Source organism: Anopheles ziemanni, chromosome 2 (genome assembly GCF_943734765.1).
Source record: "Anopheles ziemanni chromosome 2, idAnoZiCoDA_A2_x.2, whole genome shotgun sequence".
In the NCBI taxonomy this organism is placed as follows: Eukaryota; Metazoa; Arthropoda; class Insecta; order Diptera; family Culicidae; genus Anopheles; species Anopheles ziemanni.
In genome coordinates, this window is record NC_080705.1 from 138,605 (window position 1) to 157,533 (window position 18,929).

Sequence of the window (18,929 nt, forward strand, 5' to 3'; positions counted from 1 at the left end):
TTTCTGTTTCTGTTTTATTTTTTAATTATTATTGTTCGTAATTAACTCACACTATGCGATTGAAGTGGGACCGGAAATTTCTACATTTAAATTCACAGAATTTGGAAAAGAAGAGTTGCGTTTGCCAGTTAAATTTGTATCACACTGATGGTCCGAATTCACATCTGCCTCATTACAAAATAAGTCGGATTCGATGTTTTGTAGTTCATAACGAGATAGATGTTCAACAATAGCTGCAGCATAACAATCACCCAGAAGATTATTTGTTGTCCTTATTCGATCGCTACGGGTAGAAAGATACATTTCATTCATTTTCTTGTCTTTTTTTTCTATCCTACATACTTACACGAACCAGTCAATCGCAAAGAGAAGCGTGGCATTGTTAATAGGTGCATCTATTGCAGACAGGGCAATTAGTAGTAAAACAAGCGCTGCCGAAGGAATACTAGCAGAGCTCATTGATGCAGCCGTTGAAGTAAGAATAACAGTGACCACCTGCCCAACGTTGAGCGTCATGTTGCTCATCTGCGCAATGAAGATTGACGCTACTGCTATAAAAAGAGCTGTTCCGTCCATATTGATATTACACCCAATCGGAAGAACGAAACGTGTAATGCGAGAGTCAATCTTGAGGCGCTCGTTCATGCATTCAAATGTTAAAGGAAGTGCCGCGGCCGTAGATGCTGTCGCGAAACCAGTTAATATAGGCTGCATTAGCCCTAGGTAAAATTTGAATGGGTTTTTTCTCAAAAATATAAAGTATATTGCCTGCAGGATAACCCACTGGTAGAGAAACACACCGAAAACTATCGTAAATATAAACCAAGCTAATTGCCTCATTACGAAACCTATGGCGTTGACGCTCAATATTTTTCCGGCTATTACACTGCTGATGCCGATGGGTGTAAGCCACATGACTCCCGTAACCATCTTCATAATTACTTCGAATATAGCGGAAAAAAACTGTATTACCACATATCCTTTCCTCCCAATTGTTCCAAGGAGGGTTCCGAAAACCAAGCAAAAAAAAACGATACCCAGAGAATTTGTACCCGCCCGGTATTCTATGATGCGGGTCCATTCCACTTTTTGATCAGACCACACATCAGGACTCATTGGTGATATCGTTGTAATAATACTTGAGGAAGAATCGCTATCGTTTGTCGACAACAAGCTTGCCTTGGGAACATAAACTGTGTGGGCTTGTTGTAAGGCAGCTTGAAATATGTTATCGGGAATTAAATTTCTGAAAAAGATGGAAAAAAGTTTAAACATATTTCTAAATCATCATTTAAGCTAACGTACCGCCCAAGGTCCAGAATGCTGTCCATAAGACTCACAGCCTTGTGTTTGGTGATAGAAGAATCTCCTATAGGTTTCTCTAAATTTGAATTGCCTGGATGAATGATAAGCGCCAGTACCGTGCCAAGAATTGCATTGAGTAGTGATGTGGTAAGAAAGTAGACGAAGGTTCGAAGAGCTATTTTTCCATTAAGTTTGGCATTCAAGCTGGAAGAACCACTTATAAGGCTTGCTATCACGAGGGGAAGGATCATAAGTTTCAGAACTCGCATGAACAGCTCACCAGGGTAGGCAATTAACATAACAGATTCCGCGGACAAATCAAACAGTCGTAGTGTAAAGCCTATAAAGAAAATACCTTATTTAGCATCGCAGCAACAAATATCAGTTACGGTAAAACAAATTTAATGAGCGACATAGTATGCTCTGGACAGCATTGAACGAAGAGTTGAACAGAAGATCTCTTTGAAGCAAGACGAGTTTATTAACTTTTCCGTGTAGTTCAAGAAAGCAGTAATTTTCTTTTTTTGCTAAACCAAATCGTTTTCAAAATGTTTTCTTGCATTATACGACGGTGCTTGAACATTGAACGCATAGTTCTTTCCAAGAGTCATCGGTATTCCACACAAATTGGAGAAAATCGTTCGGATGTAAGTATGTTTGAAAGTCAGGACGAACCTTCCATTCCTTTGCATTTTTTAAACCATGTTCCATTTCGGCATAAAAAAAAACAATATATTTATTATTGTTCCATAGAAAGGACTGGTACTAGGGCTTTATGAGCAAGAAAATGATACAGAAGAGCCGAGACTCTCCCAAAGCGCAATCCACTTCGATGCTAAAACCGACGGAAAGCTATTAAACCTTGTAAAAGAGTAAGTTTTCTGTATCTGCTAATATGAGTAAGATTAAAATTAGTAATTTTTTTTTACAGATACAATCTAAAAGGTAAACTCGGAAGTGTTAAGGTTTTTACTAATATAGACCATGAAATTGGATCGGTTGCTATTGCCGGTCTGGGTCTGGAAGGAATTGGTTACAATGAACTGGAAACGATTGATGAAGGCATGGAAAATGTACGAATAGCAGCAGGAATTGGGGCTAAGACTCTCGCAAAAGAAGGATGTTTACAGATCTTTGTCGACCCGATGGATTATCCAGAGCAGGCAGCTGAAGGCAGTGGACTCTCTACTTGGCGATACCAGGCAAACAAAACGAAGAAGAATCGTCAACCCATACCAAAGTTAGACCTTTACGATGCGATCGATGTGGATGCATGGACACGTGGTTTGTTTAAGGCTGACGCACAAAATTTGGCACGAAGTTTATCAGATGGTCCTGGAAATCAAATCACCCCGACTTCGTTTGCCCAAGCTGCTGTTGATGCACTGTGCCCTTGTGGAGTCAGTATCGAGGTGCGCAACAAAGACTGGGCCGAAGCTAAGAATATGTCATGCTTCCTATCGGTAGCAAGAAGTTCCTGCGAGCCTCCAATTTTCCTTGAGATTAGCTACTGTGGGGACGACAAGGCCGGTCGACCAATTATGCTAGCTGGCACTGGAATGACATTCAACAGTGGAGGGCTGTGTATAAAGAATCCAGAAAACATGAGCCAATTTCGGGCTAGCATGGCTGGAGCTGCTTCGGTAGTGGCCACTATTCGAGCTGCGGCTGCCCTTTCCCTCCCTGTCAATTTGGTAGGACTTATTCCGCTGTGCGAAAATATGCCATCAGGCATGGCGTTTAAACCTGGAGACGTAATAACAGCCATGAATGGAAAGACAGTTGCTATTCACGACACAAATAATGCGGGTCAACTGATGCTAGCCGATGCTTTTATCTATGGCCAGACGACCTTCAAGCCGAAGCTAGTTGTGGATGTGGCCACGCTTTCGGAAGGAATTGTCCATGCATTAGGTGGTGCATCTAGTGGAGTATTCTCAAATTCTGATTTTCTTTGGTCTCAGATGCTAAAAGCTGGTTCAATATGCGGCGATCGTGTCTGGCGTATGCCGTTATGGCAATATTACACCCATAAAGTAACAGGTTAGTGGACATTGTTGTAATCAACACACTAAATACCTTAATTTTCATCATTTTCTTTTGTTCTACAGAGTACAGCAATGTGGATATCAGTAATGCTGGTCGAGGTAAAGGAAGCGCTTGCTTAGGAGCAGCATTCCTTAAAGAATTCATCCCGTGCGCAGACTGGGTGCATATGGACATAACCGGTGTTGGTATGGTCAAACAAGGCGCCGGCATCCCGTATCTCGAAAATGATCGTATGACAGGACGACCAACCCGTACTCTCATTCAGTTCCTTCAGCAGTTAGCATGTTCAGATCTGCAGAAACATGATCTGATTGAAACCAAAACTGGCCAAAAGTAGGATAATCAACAAAATGAGCAAAGGAAAAATTTAGCTCTTTAACAATTAGTGACCAAATTCTATTGTAACTGTCTTTTTCTAATGTCAAATAATAAAAAAATAAAATAACCTAATAAAAATAAATAACAATGCTGCATTGCTTACCTCCTATGACACCGAAGAACACTCCAGCTAATGTGATCAGCATAAGTTTGTTGCTTAGCAGTGAAACTTTCCAGCTTGAATGATGTTCAAGGGCGCAAAGTAATGGTTCTTGCCTTTCCATCCCTGTTTCTTGTTTGAGGAAACGTTGTTGATTCTGTGCCATTTCTTTTGCTATCGAGAAACATATAAGCATATAAATGCATTAAATATGACATGACACGCGCTTTATTTTTATATTGCTGCGGTATTGATGTTGTGTTTATTATACGTTTGAGTGCAAGTTAATAAAGGTTAAAAAAGTTAATTCAAATAATCTTTGCATAATGTATATGAATTTAGACGACACATGTGTGCAATCTCTCATGTGAATGGTATATACCCAAGAGACCAACCAATTGCCAGTGATTCTATGCCTTTATTAGGGTAACGAAAAGATTTGCATCGAAGGTCATTGCGTTAACTAAATTGTTCCATTTTTATTTATGTCATCAATCTTCTCCAATTTGCATATAAAGTATGGCATTCTGTGTGTGACACGAATAACACGCCGAAACCGTGATTATGGTAGCATTAATGATATATCAGCCTTTAGTTATTGAATCAAGTGCGTCTTCAATCACGATTGTATGTAAGCCGCAAAAATGTAAAAAAATAACGAAGTTAGATAAGGGTTGGTCCCAAAGCAATCTAATTATCGCACAACCTTCATACATGCAAAAAATTAGTTAAACTATGTTTTTGCAAGGCAGGTCAGCGAAGAAATATACCAAATTTTAAAGTAGTCAATGAAATTTGGATTTTGCAAATTCCCTAAGATTAAAGCCAATTAATAAATCAGTAATACGTTCAAAACATAACAAGTTCAAGGTTTAAGCCAAATAAATCAATCATTAAGTAAAGGTCAATTTTAATACAAGTGTTGACTATATTGAAACCACTTGAACTCTCAATCTAAATTGAAAGAGCTGCATGCCTATCATATAAACGTATTTATGTAAAAAAATATGTACTTTAATTTATATTGTAGCATGAACATGTGATGGAACTAGAAATCGTTGATTCTGCACTTTATCGCCTTTACCTATTCTATTACGCCACAATCTCCTACGCAACCTTGCATATGCTTGTTCAAAAAGAAACAGTCTTGTTTATTCCACTAAACAAATACACGAGCAACAGTATTCAACCAAAATAATCCTTTTAAACTGTACGTAGACACAACACAAACGCAAAACACAACCCTTTGCCGTCATTGGCCACATAGAACTGTCTGTTTATGCATCGGTTGAAAATGCATCGAGTGAAAGATGCCTGCGCTGAACCCATCGTCTAACAAACGACAGTGCAAAACCAGGTCTTACTTGGTAGGGCAGCCTGTACTCTATGAACGTTGTAAAGGCAAAAGAACCAGAGCTCTCACGGTCTTGAACAAGGCACGAAGCTTCAACTACTAGTGTGGGTCGCGCGAATCTCGTAGCATTTACGCGAAAGTGTGCCGATCAGTGAAAAAACACACCAGCCTAAAACTATCACTGGTCATCACCGATATCTAAAGCGTTCTATAAATACAATCAATGGATCAAATAAACAATCCCTTTGATTCAGTTTACGACGAAAAAATCAGCTGTTAACGTGCAATGTAAACCACCACAAACATTTAAACTTTGATTTACCAATAGAAAAATCTCAAATGTTTGCTTAATACAGTGACGGTTGCTGTACAAGTTACAGCTTATGATAGATGAACGAATAAAAAAAAATATGTGAAGCATCCAGGAAACCATAACTGTACGTAACAAATAAACGAGGCTTATGGGAGCAAATCTGTTTAAACCATTTTATGATCCTTTTTTAACTACACTATCACATCGCCGTGGAGCGCATTAATCGAAGGGATTATCTGCGGACCTACAATTGACGGTTCCAAAGGCGTGTTGATTTTTTTAATGAAATAATTTAATTCTACTTTAATTTGTTCGTTTAAAAACAATCTACAGCATCAAGGGCTTATTAGACTTGTGTACTTGAATAGTCTCGAAATGGTGCGCTAGGCTTCGTGTTCCAATTTTCTAAAGGGCGTAGTCACTCGGTTGTGTCAGAACCCCTCATTAATAGAATTATTAAAATAAAAAACTGTTTTTATGATACCATATCATCTGATGGCGTAAATTATACATCAGATATGTAGCATCAGACTATCTGTGGATTTTGACTATCCGGCAACTGTTCGGAACCGAATACCTCGAATAATCGACGCTGTCGACGCTATGGCGTTTGCAGCATTGAATCAATTTTGAGTCCATTAAGTTAATAAAAATAATAAATAAAAATATATAATTATGAACGAAAAGTATTGATAGCAAACTAATCTCTTAATAAAAACTCTGTGGCTAAAATCGTTCTTCTTTGTTATAGGGTAAAAGTACCAATTATGGCCCACTTAGAGTACGGTCGTCGCGAAAGAAATCGTAGCATCATTGTATCGACCATATAACGATAAACTTGGTATTGTAATGTAGAGTAGCAATCTAAGTACGCACCAAAAATATTTTTGAGTTTCTTCTTCTTCTTCTTGGCGTAACGACCTCTTGGTCATGCCTGCCCGTTAAGGGCTACGTGGATAGTCAGTCCTCTCGTACAGGGGAGGGTCCGGTCTCGGTTGGGATTCGAACCCACGCCGTCGAGATGGTGAGCCCCGGCGCTCATGGGCCGATTTTCTAACCGGCGCTACCGCTCGGCTGTCGCGGACCCTCATTTTTGAGTTTATTTTATGTTTTATGTTCACTTGAAAACAATTCCCGAACACACTTTTTGTCGCTATTTTGGCCAACTTGTGTATCAGTTTTGACCCACATAAAAAATGCTTATTTTATGTGTTTTATGTTTTATACAATCTTTAAAATAATTTAGACACTGCTATTTACTTTTACCGTTTCACCCAAGTGAGATTAAATTTTTTAATTTGGTATTTTATTATCCACTTTTTTGCAGGATGATAGTTTTTTCGTTTAGAAAATTAGGCCTTTAGGCCTTTAACAAATTCCGGAACATGGTTCATTGCTCCGTTACGAGGAACGGCACTGTGTAGGTGCAGAACCGTTATGCCAACACTAGCCAAAACAGCCGTAAAATTTTCTTTTCTTGAGTCAGAAAATTGCCAGAAAATAGAGAAAACACTATTTTCTAGAGTCAGAAATTAAAAGTTCACCTATTTTCAAACGTGTCCGAATATTGTTCGTGTGCTAGTCGTCCATTCGAAATGGAAGGTTCAGGCGATATGCTAGCAATATACAATTTCAACGAAAATGAGATGCTCGATGTAAGTATAGCGGAACAGTTCCCTACAATTTGTAGTTGATCGATAATCTGTCTCATTGTCGTATATGGAAGGAAGAAAAACCGTCAAAATTATGCAGCCTAGTTAATTTCTTTTCCATGTTTACACGAAACGTTTCCTATTTCATTACAATGCCTGGTTAGCTTTCTTCCAAACGACCAATATCTTTTAAAGGAAGTGTTTGTACTATACCCCTAACTTAGACCATTTTGTTGATAAAATAATTCTCTGCTACTTCGTTTCCGTGATAATAGTTTGATGTAAGTGTCGTGCCATGCAAGCAGCCTACAATTAAAAATTATCCATCATATAAGAGACAGGACCGACTGCTGCGCCGGATGTTTTGAGCCAACAAGTTGTATAGCTGAACTACCAAGTAGGCCGATAAGAGACTCTCTTACTATGAAAATGAAAACCGATCTTCAAAAAACCTTCGGAGACCAAAGATCAGTTGAATAGAGAATCTTGCAGCTATGATTATGAACCCGAAAATGGGTTTAGTTTACATTTGCCTATCCGGAATTGCCGCCGAACTCTGCTACAACAGCCAACACTCTACGTGGGATGCCAAAGGACTACAAAGCATAAACCCATTAGTTTCTGTGACTTTTCATTTCATTAACTTGGTTTCTACACCGATCGTTGTCGTTCATCTGTTCACTGTGCCTCATTCTTCTATATGTTTTGAAGCAGCATTTAAACTGAACATTTCATCTACCCGCGCCTTCATGTCACTTATTACATTATACAGACATTTTTTAGTCCCTTTATGAATCATCCCGCAAATATCTTATACCTTATTTCCTTCGCAGGGGAACAATGTTTTAGAATTTCCTGATCTAGATTTTGTTTACGCCGATGCAGACAGCCATACAAATGAAATTGCCGAGCTTTATAGCTACACCGAACAGGCAGAATTCCAGCAAAATGTTAAGGTAAGCCATTTGAATTCATGGCGATCAATCCTATTCATGTTCATTATCTTATACTCTATAGGCATTTGAAGATCAAATGGAACAGTACAATTTCCCACCTTGCTGGCAGAAACTGGCTGAAAAAAAACAAAATGGCATTGTACTCAAACTGCTTGACCAGCTCGAAATGTCGAAAAAAAGTCTCCGGATGAAAGCAGCCAGATGTATTTTGTACCTTGCGCAAGGTTGTTGGGCCGAAGTTCAATCCGACCAGGAACAGCAATTGTGGGCTAGGAAGAATGTAATGATGCTTTATAGATGCGGTGTGTTTGGTGCATTTGTTGAACTACTTAGCTTGGAAATTGAGTATGTTTGCTCTCTTCTCCAAAGACGCAAATTCATATTGTAATCATACTACTTTAATTTCAGTAACTCCTCAACAGCAAACATTGCTATGCGTAAAATAGCTGTTTCGCTCGCAGATTCGATTGATTTACGTATCATACTGTCAGTGCTATATATTATAACAGAAGTTATGCGCGCGGAGAAGGAAACAAAAGGCCAAGAATATTCTCAGTTGGTTGCGAATTTCGTTACAGAAATAAGTATGTAAGAAGTACAAATTTCTTGTTATACGTATAGTCTATGTTATTAACAACTTGCAGCAAATCCTATAGGCGATGAGTTGTTGCCTGTAAAGCTACTCGGGATGGTCACACAGTTTTGCACCGGTATGGCTCCACATTTTCCAATGAAAAAAGTACTACTTTTGCTGTGGAAAACATCTCTAGTGTCCTTGGGTGGCATGGATACACTGAAAGATTTGAAAGGTAAAGATAAATAAGGTCGCAAGCAGCATATCATGCGTTGTATTCTATTGTTTGTTGCTGTTATGTTTCATAAACAGATAAATATCGCAGTATGGCCGGCCTATCCCAGAATCGCGAGGACACATTAGAGATATCAAGGGCGATGCGTGCTAGTTCGCCTCCTATAACGGCACCTTCAAATGATGATAATCAGAACGCCAAAAGAAGCAGACCATCCCGAAGAGTATGTACGAACCCTAGTCAAACGCAAGAGGTAGTGAAGCTTTCTTGAGTCTCATCTTTATTTATATTTCTTCTTTTTTCGTCCCGAAATTTCTTGTCATTCCATTCGTTTTTTCTATTTGTTCCACTATGATACTTACCACTTCTGGAATACTATTAACTTCCCGACCGATTTTTTACTTTTTCCCTTTATCTTTCTACCCTTCTCTCTGTTATCTCCCTCTTGCTCTTTCTGGTCCACTGTCTGTCTCACGCTGTCTTTTGCCTTATAATATATGACTTTATAACCGTCCAACATATTTCTTTATGCTCTTCGCTTTTCTTTCACCAGGATACTTATTTGTATTTCTGCCAAAGTATCCTATAGAACATTTCTACCCCCTCTTATTAAACAGTTTTAAATTTGGACTAGTTTACTTTTCAGCTTGAAATTCTCGATTGTCTTTTGGTTCTTTCCTGGCAAAAAGTCGAAAGCATACAGCAATCTCCTATAAAGAAGTCATTTATGCTAGACAATTAAAAATCGATATTGAAATAGTAGCTTCGTCAGTTTTTAACATATACGGGCACGATAACGAATTCTTCCTTCTTTGCCCATGTTATTAAGTAACAACCAAATGCTCATTTTATATTTTGCTATGGATAAAACCATACCGCTTCCAATGTTCAATCATACTCGAATTATTTTCTATGATCTCTATGGTAGAAAAAGTTGCTGCTTATTATGAACTGTTCCCAAGGCTACTTATTCAACAGTCAAACTTACCGGTTTTCAGCTTCTATAACACTAATCACTTTTTTATCAATAATTACGAATGGCTACGCTTCATTTAACTATACGGATATGAAAAGATTGCTGCGCGATACATAAACAGCTGCGCTGATAAGAAACAGCTGTCACGTCTGGCAACATAATTTTGGCATCTTTCACCGTTTATTGACTCAATTCGTTGTCCATACAAATATATTTCTTATCTTTTATTTCATCATGCTTTCATTTCATTAAATTCTTCTCTTTCCAAGAACTCAGGAGAGCAAATACTACCACTTCGCTTTCATATACCGTAAAAAAGAAGTCTTATCGTATAATACCAGCACTCAAATTCACACGATAATAAATAATGAAACATCTTTTTAATAACACATTCTAGCTTCAATATGTTTAATGTTTCGTGTTTTTTTGGTCGACATTACCTAGTGTTGTGTAGTCATTGTGTATCATAAAATTATTCTTAATGTTTGATTATAATACCAGCAACAATTAGACAAACGATTTCAAAATGTGTTTGTACATATCAATTTTTTTCATTATTACTATTGAATGGCATCATTCAAGACTCTAGAATAATAGACCCATTATTCTATCTATCTAATTATGTTTTCTGACGCGCTTTTAGTTTCTACATTTTTATTTCTCATCATCCTGTTAATTTCTTCTGTATCTTTTTTTCTAAAAAAATTCAGTGACATAGAAAAACAGTTTTAAACAAACTTGTAATTAAGTATGAATGCTTGTTAATATTTAACAGAAAATTACAATCTATACTCCTGCCTAAAACGCTGCTTAATGAATGTATGCGAAATGATGTAAATTTCAATTATCTTACCAAGGTGTAGTTAATGTTTTTTCGTTCCTGCAACAAAAAAATGAATCGTCAGGAACTGTACATGCATTCTCGTTAGAAGTTGGAGTGTGGTTTGAAAAGTGTCTGCATGCTAACGAAACCCAGCATCGTCTACGATATCTGGTATTTTATTCATGGAAAAAAGCCCAAGGTATTCGATCCCACTGGTCGAAACCAGCTAATAGTAGCGTATAACCTTTCGCGCAAAAAAAGGGGTAGAAACAGACGGGGGTGTTTGCACATCGAGTTGAATGTTCAATTGTTTGTCGAAAATAGTGTTTGGCTAAAATTTTCATTTTCTGTCCTGCGTTGTAGCATGAAAATGACATAGCAGCAAGAAAACCAACTAAATCCACAGCTAAATTTACATGAAGCGCAAATGACTGCAATTACATGTGCAACTATCAGTTTTGCTTTGTCCTTTGTGCATTGCGTGTAGTCGTTAATATTATTGAGCCAGTGCAATTTAAGTCACATTCAGTCTTGATCTGCGTGTAAATTTGTAAAAGTACAGCATAGTTTTATTTGTTCAAAATCATATCAACTAACATCATACATAATCGCAAACAAACAATAATGCTCCACAACTTGTAAAGGTTCCTTTGCGCTTCTCGTAAACCTAGCAAGCTTTTTCCTTATCCGAACCTAACGTTATTCATGTTGAATTGAATCTGACATACTTGGCACTCGTCAATCCGTATTTTTTTTACAATTATATTGCTTTTGAAAGCATCATGGTTAAATTTATTTATTTATTGTCGTCATACAACTAGACCAAAGAAAAATTAAAAAATAACATATTTCTAGTTTAATTGATAATAATACCGATGATAATAATTACCGATAATTGGATTCAAAATAAAATTCGTAGTTGAACTAGAAATTTTTCAATTTATACTTTCTGATAGGTGATGAAAAAATTACATATTATCTAGGATAGAATCATTAAGCATAAGAGTTATAGATTTTTTTTTATCAGAATTGTTAGTTTGAATGTTAGTTTTGCACTTTAGAACGGTGTAATTTGTTATGACATACAAGCTGTTCATGTAGTGAAACACTCGCTTTCACCTATCATTCCTCTTGTCTCAAATATGTAATCTTAATCTCAAACATTCGCTTACATTCAGAAAATTCTATATTATTCATTTATACCACAACTCACAAAACATACTACAAACATTAAATTCACAACGCCTTGTCCATGTGTTTTCTAATATATTAAGCGCGAATAGTTAAACATTGGGAGTAATAACACTTTATTGTCAACTTCTGGTAACCCCAACCTTCAGGGATTAATCAAGCAAAGCTCATTGGACGAACAGGAGCAACTTGGTCTGGAAATGGAAGCTTCTACAGCAGAAAACGAAGAAGATATAACCGATTACTTTCGCCAGTACGAAGATCCGATGAATGGAACAGGTTCGACTACTTCAGATGAAACTATCGCTGACAATGCTGAAGCACAGGATCCCAAGAGTTCCCCTCCGCCAGTTGTACTCGTCGAAGAATTACCACAGGAAATTACAAATCGTTTGCCATGGGCACCTAAAATCAGACGAAAAGATATCGATCTCTTTCTCAATAATTCGCGTAGTAAATTTATCGGTTACACTCTGAAGGATGATCATGAAACTCTTGCCGGACTGCCACAACCAATACAGGAAGGATTCAAAACATTGAAAAAGGTAAATTAAATCAAATTAATGGTATAAAATGCATAAAAACTTTTTAAAAATGAACTAATTTTTATATATTTTCTTGTGCTGGCTGTAGCATATGTATGTTAGCTTGGCCGACGTACAAATTCGACGGGAAGAGGATATAACACGTAACCCGTTGTCGACGACAGAGGGCGAAATACAGCTTACACCAACCGAAATATTATACCAAGCAATGCTGCCAAATCTATCGCAATACATGATTTCGCTCCTAAAAATTCTACTAGCAGCTGCACCAACATCAAAAGCCAAAACGGAAAGCATCAACATAATGGCCGACGTATTGCCTGAAGATATGCCGTAAGTTGATAAAACAGCTGATCTTGTTGATGATCGAACCTTAGAGATTAGAAAAGCAAAAGAAATAATGTTGATGTTTCTATTTATGTGTAGGATGACCGTCACGCAATCGACAAAACTGGGTATTGATGTTAGTCGCCACAAGGAGATAACTGTTAAAGCGGTATCGGCTATACTGCTTCTGTATCTGAAGCATTTTAAAATTAATCACATCTATCAGTTTGAGTTCATGTCGCAGCATTTGGTTTTTGCAAACTGCATACCGCTAGTGTTGAAGTTCTTCAATCAAGACATCATGAGTTATGTTGGCTCAAAAAATGTAATTCCTATTATGGACTTCCCATCGTGCGTAATCGGCGAGCAGCCTGAATTAACTTCAGAAACAATGATCATCGGCGATTCAGCTCCATTTTCTTGGCGAAACGTATTCTCTTGCATTAATCTTTTACGTATATTGAACAAACTAACCAAGTGGAAGCATTCACGCATAATGATGTTGGTCGTATTCAAATCAGCCCCTATACTTAAGCGCACATTAAAAGTACGGCATGCCCTAATGCAGCTGTATGTACTGAAATTATTAAAAATGCAAACTAAATATCTTGGCCGACAGTGGCGTAAATCGAACATGAAAACGATCAGCGCCATTTACGCTAAAGTACGCCATCGATTAAATGATGATTGGGCATTCGGAAATGACTTAGATGCACGTCCGTGGGATTTCCAGGCGGAAGAATGTGCCCTAAAAAGCGGTGTGGACAGGTTCAACAATCGTCGGTATCTGCAAGTGAATAATGGCATCTTGATCGGCATTGAAGGACTGGACTACGATGATCCAATCGAAGGAATAGGAATTGGAGTGGGTGGTTCTATAGGTGTTAGCGGTGGCGTTGGAGGTGATGGAATGAACGGTGGAGGGTCAACTGCAGGAGGCGGTGCAATGTGTACAAATGGTGGCGCTGTGTCGGCACTGGGTTCATCTGATCGTTTTAACGCGTGCTATGGAGGTCTCGCGCGCAAAGCAGAAGAGATTGAATTAAGTGAAGAATTTAAACAAAATTACGAAATGTGGCTTCAACAGGAGGTATACAACAACAACATAGATTGGGATGCATTACTCTCTGTCGAAGAACTTGATTAGAGATTACTGGTAATTTAGAGGAACACTGAATACAGATAACAGATAATGTATCTGTCGCTCTTTACCCCTTTCTATTGTATAAAACTCATGCGAAAAAAATACAACAGTTTACAATATATTGTTATTGAAAAACTATTTTATCTTGCTGCTTTATTCCTTGTAATCCACAAAGAAAAATGACGCAGAGGTTAACAACAACGAACAATGAGGAAAAGTAGTGATATTGAACATAAAGGTTGAATTTATTTAATTCTATCCTGAATGTTGTACTAATTTAGCTCCAGGATACAAATCGGAAAAGGACATCTCATCTCCCGGAGTTTTTTTATGGGACCAACATTAACTTTATCTTATTCCATGATGTAATGGTTACTAAGAATTATATAAGTAATGCCGAGGGCACTAATTCAAAAGCTATTTATTTAAGCTTGATAAGCAGATCGTCAGCAGACCCTCAAAATGTAATTTACTGTCCATTTCATAACTACAATTGGCATCTGACGATCGATATAGAAAAAGATAAGAAAAGATATTGCTAAAAATGTCCATTATATGCACAATGATGATAGGCATGAGAAGTATTTTACTTCACAGATCACCCTTCAACGTTAACGGCATTTTAAGAACGTGATCTATTCGACAATCGAGCAACGTATTTCAGAATAAGTTTGATACAATTGGTGTTTTATTTGCAAACTGTGTAATATGCTAAAACAACATGATGCAATCGTTTTCAACCTTGTTGTGTTTTAATGTTTTTCTACTTCAGTCATAGTTATATGGTTACCTTCCAAAGTAAATTTTACTTCTATTTCTATTGCTGTTGGCTATTGCTACTTGTTTTCCTGTTGTACGTGGATAGTCAGTCCTCTCGTACAGGGGAGGGTTCGGTCTCTATTGAAATTCAAACCCACGTCGTCGAGGTGGTGAGCCCCGGCGCTCATGGGCTGATTTTCTAACGGGCGCTACCGCTCGGCTGTCGCGGACCCCCGGTGTTGTTCATACCTATCCATTTAGGATTTACGAGACTTTTTCCCTATGGGTAAGGGGATAGTCAGTCCTTCGTACAGAGGGGAGGATCTGGTCTCGGTTGGCTGGTGCGAACCCCCCGCGGATGTATCGATTTACTCTAGTCTTTTAACAGGAACATTACAAAGAAAAATAAAGTCGATAAAAATCGGTAAGGAACGAGCGTAAAAAGGAAATGCTAAAATAATGCAATGATATGCTGGTATCCGTTCGCCTCGTGTCATGGCGAACATGTCCGTCTTGTCGTCAACCAAGTTAATCTAAGTTAACCCGAACGTGTACGGCCCCGTCAATAAAGTGTTAACGCAGATTACAAAAGTGCACGTTCTATTGACCGTCAGGCGCTCAGTCCGAAACAACCTGAATAGTCGAAGTTATATTGTTTGTTGATGGCTACGGGTTTACTCGCAGATGTGTTCACGTGTGTAAAAATAATTGTTTCTGTGCAAAATCGAAAACAAGCCGACCAAGAAGAGCAACATTTGTGCTGGTATATTGATTTTGTAACTGAGTTACATTCAACTGAAAAATTGTATCCAAGCATTATTAACGTATTAAAACGTGTTAAAATTAGTTTTATTGTTTGCCTGATAAATATGTCAGCTCCTTAACTGATGACACGTGAATAATCTTGAAAAAACGTACTAAAACTATATAAAAATAGGAAAACACCTGATTGCTGTAAATTACTTTCTTATTAAATTGAGCTTCAACTAGGTCATATCAAGATGAACGGACAACGAAACCAAACAATTATGAATTAGATTTCACTGGCACCATAAATATAATATACATTAGATAAATTGCAATAACTTGCACTATTGAAACTCACCAGAATATATCATTTATAATTAGCATGGTACAATCATACCTTGCAAAACTCAATGTTTCGCAACAAAAATTTCAATGATTACAAACCTGCAGCATTGCAACAATATTTTTACTGTGGTTTTATTGAGGAAGTATGTATTTGTACCGGCTAGTGGCTTAGTAAACGCATTTGGATGGTTTCAATAAAGTGCATATATATTTAGTTTCTACTAATTATTGATGGACTCTGCTTGTTGCTAGCACTTTTTACTAACAATCATGGTCTGATTATATTACCATTTCTTTGCTTAAAAACCAATATATTCCAAAATAAAATAAAACCATTACACCATTGATTTTTGTATCCTTAATCGTTTATCATTCAGTGATCAGATTGTTTACTTCCTTTATCCTTCTGTTTTCTCGACATTGCTGAAACTCTCCATTTTTCCTGCAGCAGTTAATATATACCGATTTCCATGCAGATAGTTTTCTTGTCTACAAGTTTATTTGTTGGGTTTGATCCTTTAAATATAATGTATTACTGTTTCCTGGTATGCCATTACTAGTTTGGAATCGATCTTACTTCCTAACAATTTCATCATCAACTTTATCATACTCCTTTTTCTCATGACCGTCAACCCCAGCATAACTCTAATTACCATTTTACAATATTTCATGCAGAAGCTTTCACTTCCATCCATCGGACAGCGCACTGAAAAATAAAGCATTTTTATTATGAATACCAAATCTTTTAATTAGCATTCAGAATTATTCGTTCCGGTACAAAAACAGGCTGAACACTTTTAATAATACAAAACGAAACGCCAATTAAAAGGACCACAATACGTGCAATGACAAACTTTCTCAATACGCTAACACAAAATAATACCATTTGTTAATCTAGTAGCTTAATTTAAAAACATATCAAATTCACTAAAAATAGCTGTGTTTTAAAAGCATTTACGCCACAATTTTCCTCCTGGTTTAGCATACATATAACATTTTTAATTGCACAACATTAACATTTCGACATTGCACGTTTAAACCAACTGACATAAAATCGTTTTGGATTATTGATTTCGTCAATTATAATGATTATTTTCCTAATAAGCAAAACATTGCGCAGAAATAATGGGTTTTAAAAAAAAGTACAGTACCGGATGAAGAACATCACTTGCTGCAGCAACCACTGGTCTGTCGGTTTGTTTCATTTTGCGTTGGTCTAATATTTTGCTGCGGACCAGCACCTTCATTCTTAGGTAGCTTTTTAGCTGTTGGCGAAAAAAAAAACAACATTATCACCATCACTTAAACATATCACCAATCTACTTTATCTGCATAAGCATCATCCTTAGATATTCAATATTTACTAAGCAAAAAAACATGTTAATAAATTAATTGACTGCAAATCAATGTTATTGAATGTATTTTTGTTTACAATTTTGAGCTAAAATGCCGCTTCGAATATAATCATTGTTGTGGCTTTGTTTTCTCTTTCGTTAGTCGCCGTTTTTACTAAACCTTCGAATGCTAATTAGATTAAAATTGAATCCATACGGTTTAAATTATTTTTTTGACTTTACGTAGAGAGATTCTGTAGAAAACAAATAATATTGCGACGCCAGTTAAGGTCATCATAGTAAGCGAAACCTGAGGTGTGACCTAAACCTATAAAAAGGTTCATCAGACACGCTATTGTGACACTTTAAAGCAAATACAAAAATAGCTACACACACACACACACACACACACACACACACACACACACACACACACACACACACACACACACACACACACACACACACACACACCACATTGTGGCTGTAGCACACCAAAAATGTTTTGGATACAATTATCCCAAGAGCTCAAAACATTGTAAACAATCCTATACTAAATTAAGGGTAAATATATCCTATTATAATTATTAAATTTAAGGGATATGCGATGAATCAATAATCACCTATTGCAAGAAATATATCGTTCACATTGACTGCCGTCTTTGCCGAAGTTTCCATAAACAGCAGCCCATTGTCGTCCGCGTATTGCTTGGCTTCTTCATAGTCTACCACGCGACTATTCGCCAAATCGGCCTTGTTCCCGGCTAATGCAATCACAATGTTTGGAGATGCCTTTAAATAACGTAAAACGTAAAATAAGATAAATTAAATCACAACAAATAACTTAAGCGAAACATTACCTGTCTTTGAAGCTCCTTGACCCACGTTTTAGCTCGCGCAAAGCTATCACTGTTTTGTATATCGTAAACCACGATCGCTGCTTGGGCGCCACGGTAATACATTGGGGCCAAACTATGGTATCTGAAAATACAAAACTAATAGCTTTAGAACACATATCATTACTCAACATTATTATTTTTGTTACTCCGTACCTTTCTTGTCCGGCAGTATCCCAAATTTCAAACTTTACTGTCGTGTCATCAATGCACAAAGTTTGTGTTAGAAAAGCAGCACCGATAGTGCTTTCCTGATACTCGTGAAACTGTCCTTTGACAAAGCGTAACACAAGGGACGATTTACCCACTGCTGATTCACCCAACAGAACGAGCTTGAACTGGCAGATTTTGTTCTGTGTGGCACCATTTGGGCGCTGGGCTGCCCCGCCGGCTCTCGGACTGGATGCCATCTATTCAAATTCAACGATTGGAACTGTTTTTCGACTGCCACTGTTTTTCGTTGATACTGACAAAACTGTATTTGTTCCAAATCGTGCGTGGGCGGTTTTTTTTGTAGCGTTGGATGACTTTACTCTAAGAATTTCAGCTGAAAAAAATAGTAAAAATCAATATCAGAATAAAAGTTATTCTACGCTAATCCAATTAAGTGATAGTTTAAAAAATACAACACATATTATTCGTAGTAAAGCATATGCAAAGCTGATATGTCGTATAATTTCACAAAACGATGAGTCATATCATGATTATACAACAATGAATGATTCAGAGTGTAGAGTATGAAGGACATTTTTGGGACCGGGTTTTACATGTTATTTTTCATAAAAGATACCAAAACAATAGAAGAGATCAAGTGCTAGTCCAGGTCAGCGAAAAATCTTGATACAGCAGAACCGTTAGGCCTCATTAACATTACACCGCTAACATCGTATATTAAGCACATATTTAAAAAAATGATTTTATAAATA

The 18,929-nt window shown here is 37.2% G+C and overlaps 4 protein-coding genes across 5 annotated transcripts; 2 read left to right on the plus strand and 2 right to left on the minus strand.

Moving 5' to 3' along the window:
• Window positions 1-50: 50 nt before the first annotated feature.
• LOC131285030 (excitatory amino acid transporter) lies at window positions 51-3,998 on the minus strand. Its single transcript, XM_058313894.1, has 4 exons — window positions 3,836-3,998; window positions 1,306-1,645; window positions 347-1,246; window positions 51-283 (listed from the first exon to the last, which is right to left on the minus strand). The coding sequence occupies exons 1-4, from the start codon at window positions 3,996-3,998 to the stop codon at window positions 52-54; spliced, it is 1,635 nt and encodes a 544-aa protein (XP_058169877.1). The 3' UTR covers window position 51.
• Window positions 1,854-3,691, plus strand: LOC131281700 (cytosol aminopeptidase-like). Its single transcript, XM_058311048.1, has 4 exons — window positions 1,854-1,952; window positions 2,059-2,177; window positions 2,237-3,348; window positions 3,417-3,691. Exons 1-4 carry the CDS (start codon window positions 1,854-1,856, stop codon window positions 3,689-3,691), a joined length of 1,605 nt encoding a protein of 534 aa, XP_058167031.1.
• Window positions 3,999-6,968: 2,970 nt separating the features above from the next.
• Window positions 6,969-14,018, plus strand: LOC131293350 (striatin-interacting protein 1 homolog). The gene is made up of 9 exons (XM_058321433.1): window positions 6,969-7,154; window positions 7,985-8,107; window positions 8,169-8,478; window positions 8,530-8,691; window positions 8,752-8,916; window positions 8,994-9,139; window positions 12,056-12,451; window positions 12,540-12,784; window positions 12,878-14,018. The coding sequence occupies exons 1-9, from the start codon at window positions 7,095-7,097 to the stop codon at window positions 13,923-13,925; spliced, it is 2,655 nt and encodes an 884-aa protein (XP_058177416.1). The 5' UTR covers window positions 6,969-7,094; the 3' UTR covers window positions 13,926-14,018.
• Window positions 14,019-15,906: 1,888 nt separating this feature from the next.
• On the minus strand, window positions 15,907-18,544 carry LOC131282172 (ras-related protein Rab-5B). 2 transcript variants are annotated; one of them, XM_058311588.1, is made up of 5 exons: window positions 18,160-18,544; window positions 17,968-18,088; window positions 17,731-17,899; window positions 16,925-17,038; window positions 16,339-16,479 (listed from the first exon to the last, which is right to left on the minus strand). In XM_058311588.1, the coding sequence occupies exons 1-4, from the start codon at window positions 18,411-18,413 to the stop codon at window positions 16,938-16,940; spliced, it is 645 nt and encodes a 214-aa protein (XP_058167571.1). In that variant the 5' UTR covers window positions 18,414-18,544; the 3' UTR covers window positions 16,339-16,479; window positions 16,925-16,937. The 2 variants fall into 2 exon arrangements, with proteins under 2 accessions (XP_058167563.1, XP_058167571.1); XM_058311580.1 differs by lacking the exon at window positions 16,925-17,038 and having other exon boundaries at window positions 15,907-16,479.
• Window positions 18,545-18,929: the final 385 nt, after the last annotated feature.